We start from the raw sequence: 8327 nt of genomic DNA on the forward strand, positions 1-8327 counted from the left end.
CGTGTGTTGCACGTTTGCCTCATACAATTATTATAAAGTTGAATTATTATATAATGTTGAAATTAGAAATATTAGTTTTACCAATTTATATTTTATTCATTAAATAAAATTCATAATAATCGAATAGTACATTGACCATCAAACACGAAACATGAAAAAATAATTATATTATTATAGCATCTAATAATATGAATATATCTATATGACTTATTCTTAATAATCTCTAATTAGTAAGTACACAAATATGTAGCTAACTTAAAGAAACTATATTAATAAGGAAACTTAAAAGTAAATAAATATTAAAAAAGTATGTTTAAAAACGAATCTAAATGTCATAAATTAGTAATTTCAGCACTAATAAAAATAGACTTATAACATTCATAAGTTCATAGAAGATTATATTAAAGAAGTATAATCGGTAAAGAATATAAAAAAATTAAATAGATAAGAATAAATACAACATTCATATCCTTCTCAAGACTTTTATTATAACAATATATATAGTAAAAGAAATACACAAGGAGTAATCTTTTTTTCTCCTGTAACAAAAAAAAACAATCTAAAATGGTTACGATAAAATTTATGATTCAAAATATCATTCTAATGAGGATCAACAAATATTAATATTTCAAAACAAAAAAAAAATGAAAATTGCCTAATGATTCACATCAACACAGAGAAAATGGTAAAGAAAAATTATTTTTTCATGATCCATATATATAGCTAAAGATTTATGGGATAAGATGAAGAGTTGTTTTAGTTAATTTTTCAGAAGTTGAATGATCTTAGACATGGGTAAGGAAAGGTGATTGTTTTTACTAATAATTCAATACATTTAATTATACTAACTATTGAGAGAGGATAACAAATTTAATTATTTAACCACATTAATTATAGAGAAAGAATAAATAACTTTTTTTTTAAAAAAAAAAAGTAATTCCTAACAGTTTCCTATGAAATAATTTCTAACAATTTTCTATAAAATATTTTTGTCTTTCAAAGTTTGACTTTAGACCTTCTTAGTTTTAGTATAATATAATTATTACTTAGTACGTAAATAATTAGAATTTAAACTATTGTGTCTAGATGCATGTATTTAAATATAATTATTTAATATTAAATTGATTATATATTAATATTTAATTTAATTTAGGGATAAAAATAAGGACAAAATGGTAATTGAACTTTTAAGTTAGGAGCTTCCTAGTTTTAATAATATATGATACAAAAATTATATATTGAAGCAGTTTACTCTTCCTCAAGGTATTTTCTGCAATTCTGACCAACTCGAATTTCCTCTATGCATTCCCAATTTTGAGATTTATGGTACTCAATATTTTAAAAGTATTTTGATATATTATTTAGGGAAAATGCACAAGTACCTCTCAATCTATGCTCGAAATTCTAGAGACACATTTATATTATATTAAGGTGTTATTATCCTCTTAAATTTATTTCATAAATAATTTTCTATTCCTTTTCGGCTTACGTGACATTAGGTAAAAAAAAACCAACCAGCCTTGGGCTCACAAGTTTGTGACACGTAAGCAGAAAAGAATAGAAAATTATTAGTAAAATAAGTTCAGGGGTAATAGGACCTTAGTATAGTATAAGTGTGTATCTAGGATTTCGGGTATAGATTGAGGATATTTGTGTATTATCCCTATTATTTACTTGAAACGAATCACGTTAGTAACATGTCAAATTTTAAATTTGACTCTTAAAGCTTTTTGGTGTAATATTTCAATACACATCAGCTCAAAACTTCGTCTAACCAACTCAAAAACAATTTGATCCACACAAACAAACAACCTCTAAAAAAAAAAGATGGATAATTAAAGTGGATAAATAGAGTAATAAATCGTAAAAAATGAAAAATACATATAGTTCAGTTCCTTTTCATTTTACCTAAGTTTCTGTTTAAATTAGTGACACATAACATACACTAAATTAAATGACTACATTTATATTTACTATAATTTCAATAATATATTATATTATTTTGTTCATAATCCTGATTTTATTTTACCAAGGATGTTACTTTGTTATTAATTTTAAATTTAATCCTGATTTTATTTTACCAAGGATGTTACTTTGTTTTTAATTTTAAATTTAATCCTAGAGAAAGCTTCGAAGAAAACCTAGGATAAAAGATTATTTTCAGAGAAGAAAGACACTATCGTAAAAAAGATAGAGAGAACTTTCCCCAAATATATATGGATAAGATAAACTAATAATATAATGTATTGTTAAAATAGTGGTAAATATAATAATTTTTAATATCAAATATATAACACATTTATCATTTAAATCATGGTTTGAGATTAATTTTAAAAAATCTTAGTTATTTAATTTAACCTATGTGATATGTCACTAATATATATACTTTTTCGCTTCTTTCTTACTTGTCGAATTTTACCTTTTTATGTGTTATTTTTTATTTATCATTTTTGATAAATTATGGATATATAATTTTATCATTTTATACCCTAAATTTATTCCGAGAGTTAATGTTTTTGAAAATGATAAAACTCTTGCGTAAATTGATTTTGAAATTTTATCAATTAACAGAAATAAATTAATAAATTTACCATATCAATTATTATTTTCTTAATAAGCACATCAATAAATAAATAAACACAGACAAATGAAATAACAACTTAAACAAAATAGAGAAAAAAGAAACGAAAAGAAGCCAGATCAGTTTATCAACTATTAACTCAAATATGTAATACTTTTTATATACATACCCCATTCAACTTTTTTTCTTGATTAATATCATATTAATCAAATATTGTTAATTGCTCCAATTGATTGTTTTTTTTGATCAATCAAATAATTAATTTGAAATACAAAGAGAGAAGTTTTTCTTAAAAGAAAAAAAAAATCTGTCTCGATTTCAATTTCTCATATGAAAAATTCTAAACAGAAATGACTTTATATGAATTCAAATTAATCAAATATTTGTATCAATGTCTTTTTTTATTTCTTACTCAGTGTTCAATAAAAGCTTTCTAATAAATAAAATTATGTACCAAGAGAGTTCGAACCCAATATCTTCTAATTAAAAAAAAATATACTTATCACTCATCCATAATTCTTATTGTCCGCATCGATGACAATGAGAAACCAATAAAGAAAAATGTAACAAAAAAACAAAAAGTTAGGGAACTACAAAGTAGTCAGAGTGGCGTAGACGTATTCGGGTCGGGCCGGCCGACAAGAGGGAAAATTCAACTTTGGTACCAACTGTATCAGTATATATGTTAGTACCAGATATTCCGTCTTTGTTGATCATTTCTGGCAGTACGAAGATTTGATATTGATATGGTGAGTACTATACTTATTATGAATGGCATAAACAACTGAATGGGTTTTTTATCGGTAGTTTTTATTTGTTTATTTCATGAATTTTCAGGCAGGGAGTGGGGAGGAATCAAAGAAGTTGCAGCTCTACTCATATTGGAGGAGTTCATGTGCATTTCGTGTTCGAATAGCTCTCAATTTGAAAGGTTATTTTTCTGATTACTTTCTCTTTCCGAAAAAAAAAAGAGTGTACTATTTGTTAACCCTTTTTTGTTTTTTTTCTTGTTAGGATTGGATTATGAGTATAAAGCTGTTAACTTGCTTAAAGGAGAACAAAGGGACCCTGGTAAGTCTGTAACTTATTAGTTTTTTTTTTTTTTGGGTGTTTGATTAAAAATTGGTAGTTTTAGGATAGTTAGTGAATGTTTATACTGTGTGTTTGGTATGAATGGGAAGTGTTCTCTTGGAAAATAAGTGATTTTTTACTTATTTTCTTGTGGTTGGTATGTAACTGTAAAATATTATATCAACTATGTGTGTAAAATCTACAAGTGTGTATGGGGCTGTATGATGGTGGAGGTGTATTGGAGGGTGGAAGGAGATAATCAAATACTTGTGGAGCTTCTTTTCCCTACTTCCACTAGGGAAATCATTCTCCTCATTTTTAAGCAGTTTGTTTTCCTACTGAAAATGTTCTCCAAATAGTTTGACCCACCAAACATAGGAGAAATGGAAAAACCATACCAAGTACACCCTTGTTGATCAATAGAGAGCTTGTGGTATTTGTTAGTTAGAATGTTACATGGAGGCGCTGGTTGTTATTAAATAGGATTAAAGATGGTAATTGGGTTTTGGGGGTGTTAAACAAATTGCTGTAGAATTCTTTAGAACTTATTTCATTCTTATTCGTATTTGTAATGTGTGGAATAGAATACTTGAAGCTGAATCCCCTTGGATATGTGCCCACATTGGTGGATGGAGATGCAGTAATAGCAGACTCTTTTGCTATCTTAATGGTGCGTTTTTCTTGTGCTGTGCCATTTGAGTGTGTAACTTTTTATCATTACCGTGTTGCTGATGAGAAGATTTTTTGGGCAGTATCTGGAAGAGAAGTATCCCCAGCGAGCATTGTTGCCTCAGGATTGTCAGAAAAGAGCAATCAACTATCAGGTACAAAGGAAAGGTGGATGATGGTATTTATGACCATCAAGAGCTAAAGTTCTTTAGTATTGATTAAAAAAAATAGGAACTATGCAGTGGAATGAAATTGACTTGGTTATTACCTGGAATCTCTGCTGAAACACTTCGCTACATTTTGAGAATGAATCAATTGCTTTTAAACCGAGTGTTGCTTATTTGAAAATAAAAAGAACTTAAGATACCCTGATATATACTTATAAAAAAAATAGATAGTATTATGTTGAATGATTTAGCACATCATTCACTTGTTTTCAATCTATTTCCTGTTGAGGAATTCAAAGAACGGTGCATATTTTCAGTATTATCTTCTGATGACTTCGTATTATATTGTTTCATCACTCAGATGTGCCTTGTGTGACTAAAATTACATGGTTTCCTCGCCTCATATGTCTAGTATTTCCATGTCCATCTTTTGTTGAGTCCATAAGTAAAGTAGGACAATCCACTTAAGCAGATGAAAATACCATGAAGTCGAAAACTTTGGGACTCTGCTGTCATCTATCTGGAATATGGGCTTCTTTGCTTCCACTTCACTAAAGTACTCATACCTCGCATGAAATAAGCTGCCAGAAAGAAAGAAATTTTAATTCTAGTGCATTCCGTAGCTCTTTTCAGCCTTTATCCCTGGTCTCGTATGTCTTTCTGTTTGCCTCTTTTTTCTTTCTGAAATATTATTTTACCCAAGTTCTTGTTATTGGAATTGATTTAGCATATCTCCCGTGTTTTCCATTCCTGAAGGCTGCAAACATTGTTTCGGCAAACATTCAGCCTCTACAGAATCTTGCTGTACTCGTGAGTTTATATTTATTCTTCTGTTCAGTGGTCATATAAGGTCATTTTATGTTTAAAGATTCATACTATTTACTTTCTTTTTGCCCTTCCAATTCACAGAAGTACATCCAGGAAAAAATTGGCCCTGATGAGACAACCCCTTGGGTTCAAGGTCATATAACAAAAGGCTTTGAAGGTAACATTGCTCTTAGTGCCTTTGCAGACATAGCATGAACCAATGCTAACTGTCCCATAAATTTGTTTTTGATAAGTATTTTGGTTCCATATACCGCTCATAGGACTAGATTTGGACAGTTTCTCTGTGTGCTACACGTTGGAGAAATTGGATGTAATTTTTGGAATTTTACAAATGTTCCCCAAGAAGAGCCCAAGATTCTTGGATGAAGACACTAGAATTGTCATTTTCTTGTACGTATTTTTGCAGTTGTCGAGTACATAGCTTAGCACTCGCTCTCAGTAAAGGTTGTTGTAGTAACTTCAGGCTAAATTATTGTTTCGCTGTTAGGCACTGGGTATTTGATAGAACTTCTATTCATATGCTTATAATAGAGATTTTCTTTTCTGTTAGTAGTAACCCAGCCTATCAAGCAGGGGCAACTTGCCATTATCAATATCCCAGCCAAATTTGCATTAGCTATTGATTGGTTGGCTTGTTCTTGCAAAATGATAACTTTTGCTTCTGGTTGCTGAAATTGCGTCTCCTTTTCTTTCACTGATCCTGCCTGGTTGTTTTTTTTTCGTCCTCTGGATCTTGTTTTAAGATCAACTCGTCTTTGTAACAGCCATATGCTTTTGCTCTTCTTGAATTTTGGATCGAGCTGATGCCTTTAGGAAATAAACCAAAATTTCCAAAAAGTTGTTTCCTTTGTAGATCTGTAGCATGTGTTTTAGATGCTTCGGTCCTTGGCGTTTGTAATTACAGTTCCAGAAGACAGTTCTCAGAAGAAGGTTCCTGTGGCCACGACTTGCTAGGATTGATTGTTTGATGTACTGCAGTTAATTGCAGTTCATCAGAATAAACTGATTTTAATCGTAACAGTAGGAGTTGTTAGAAGAAGGATGTATCTCAGTTGATGTAGAGGTTATCTTAACAGAGATTTGCTTTTGCAGCACTTGAAAAGCTACTTAAAGATTATGCTGGGAAGTATGCAACAGGAGATGAAGTTTACATGGTTTGTTTCTTTTCAGTTCATATATTGCTGCCTCATATGCACTGACAGCACACAATGCTATCAGGTGTCTTGATATGTTTCATACATGTGTTGACCTAAGCAACTCTGTGTGCACTTCCAAGTCTTTTACCCATAGGTCTCATATGCTTTCTTTTTTCTTTGACAAGTAAAGGGAAATTATATTAGTAACAGTCGGGGATATGCTCTTAGCAATATTAAGTAAAATCTCCACCTTTTCTATCTCTCGGACATTCCATCCTGATAATCAGCTATTCTACCAATTTTTTGTCAAGTACAACGCTATATAATCAGGAACCCTGACCACTTATCATTTGTTAGGTCTCATATGCTTTCTTAATTTGGTCAAAGAAGGTAAAGACCATTCAATTCTCCCGTAATAAGTAAGCTCACTAGAACTTGATAGTGAAAAAAACAATTATACCTGCATGATGAAATAGTGATGACCTGATTCAGTTCACTCAGTATAACCTCTAACAGACCAAAACGATTGACACTTCTGTTATGCCATATAGAATCCAATTCAGATGCTTAACTTGTTTTGCAACTCGCAGGCCGACTTGTTTCTGGCACCTCAGATCCATGCAGCAATCAAGCGTTTTGAAGTTGACATGGTAATGCCTTTATAAATAGACATCCCACCGCGTACATGAGAGTCATTTTCATTTCTACTTGCTTTCTGGTATAAAAAGAACATGGTGCAATAAAGATTTTGTAAACCTAGAGAAGGGAAATTATGGTATTTGTGGATCTATGTAGTTCAGTGTCTTACAAGCCTCAGGTAATTAGTATCTGATATTGTGAATTTTTTTCTTAATGACATACATAATGAGTTCCTGAAAGTTACTTCTGTGTTCTCATCTCGGAGTAAAGACAAGGCAGTGCACTGCTACCTTTCTTGATCAAATAAGGGGGTATTTATTGCTGCTTCATTTAATTTGTCTTGGTAGCAGCATTTGATCATGCCCTGACAGTTTACCTTTCTGTGAATTAACGTCTTGCCAATCCATTGCTTTCTTACTCTTTTTCCTCTCAAATAAACTGGATGGTATATACCCACTTCACTTGATTTACCATATCAATGGTGGTACTTTCATGTTTCATAGGTGAAATTATATGCATACATTTCTTTCTCTTAAACGAAGATCTTCTTTCTAAAAGTTGTCAATGCAATGTGCAGAATCAATTCCCTACTCTGTTGAGGGTATTTGAGGCTTACCAAGAGCTGCCTGCTTTCCAGGATGCTATGCCAGAAAAACAGCCTGATGCCACATGCTGAAGGTAGTTAATTACTTTGGAGATAAATAATATTGGCTATATTCATATATTATATTGCCTTGAATAGTCATTCATATCTGTGCACCAACAACCACATCATACACTAATTTGTTAGTATTTCAATGAACAGGCCATCCATCATCTATGAAGTTCCCTTCTCAAACCCTTGGCATAACTGGAGTTGCATTTTGGCAGAATTGTTAGCTGTTTGCTGCACATTCTATTTCTGAATGCATTTGCCTTTAGTAAACTTCTATACGATGAATAAATGTAGAGCTGTCAGTGGCACACTTCTTTACGATGAATACATGTAGAGCTGTGTAACACTTGCAAACTTCTTTACAGTGAATAATGTAGAGCCGTGTAATACTTCAGTTATGGCACAGTCACGAGTTACTGAAGTACAGATAGTGAAAATGGTGTTGTACTACCTATGTTAAGGAACCTAGGATGAACATTCCTCCGTCTATTTGAGATATTATAAAGTTGCCTGCATGTTGAAAAGAGCAGATGTTTCTATTATTATTGCTTGTTTGGTTGATGAACTGAGTACTTAGTAGA

The 8327-nt window shown here is 31.2% G+C and overlaps 1 protein-coding gene across 2 annotated transcripts; it reads left to right on the top strand.

Annotated features, from left to right (window-relative positions):
* The first annotated feature begins 2808 nt into the window (after nucleotides 1-2808).
* On the top strand, nucleotides 2809-8270 carry LOC101248052 (glutathione S-transferase zeta class). 2 transcript variants are annotated; one of them, XM_004230340.5, is made up of 11 exons: nucleotides 2809-3330; nucleotides 3419-3512; nucleotides 3596-3652; nucleotides 4237-4322; nucleotides 4405-4476; nucleotides 5245-5298; nucleotides 5398-5473; nucleotides 6409-6470; nucleotides 7043-7102; nucleotides 7669-7769; nucleotides 7897-8270. In XM_004230340.5, exons 1-10 carry the CDS (start codon nucleotides 3328-3330, stop codon nucleotides 7765-7767), a joined length of 663 nt encoding a protein of 220 aa, XP_004230388.1. In that variant the 5' UTR covers nucleotides 2809-3327; the 3' UTR covers nucleotides 7768-7769; nucleotides 7897-8270. The 2 variants fall into 2 exon arrangements, with proteins under 2 accessions (XP_004230388.1, XP_004230389.1); XM_004230341.5 differs by lacking the exon at nucleotides 5245-5298 and having other exon boundaries at nucleotides 3089-3330.
* The last annotated feature ends 57 nt before the right edge of the window (nucleotides 8271-8327 follow it).

The sequence above is a fragment of the Solanum lycopersicum genome, chromosome 1 (assembly GCF_036512215.1).
Source record: "Solanum lycopersicum chromosome 1, SLM_r2.1".
Taxonomy (NCBI): Eukaryota; Viridiplantae; Streptophyta; class Magnoliopsida; order Solanales; family Solanaceae; genus Solanum; species Solanum lycopersicum.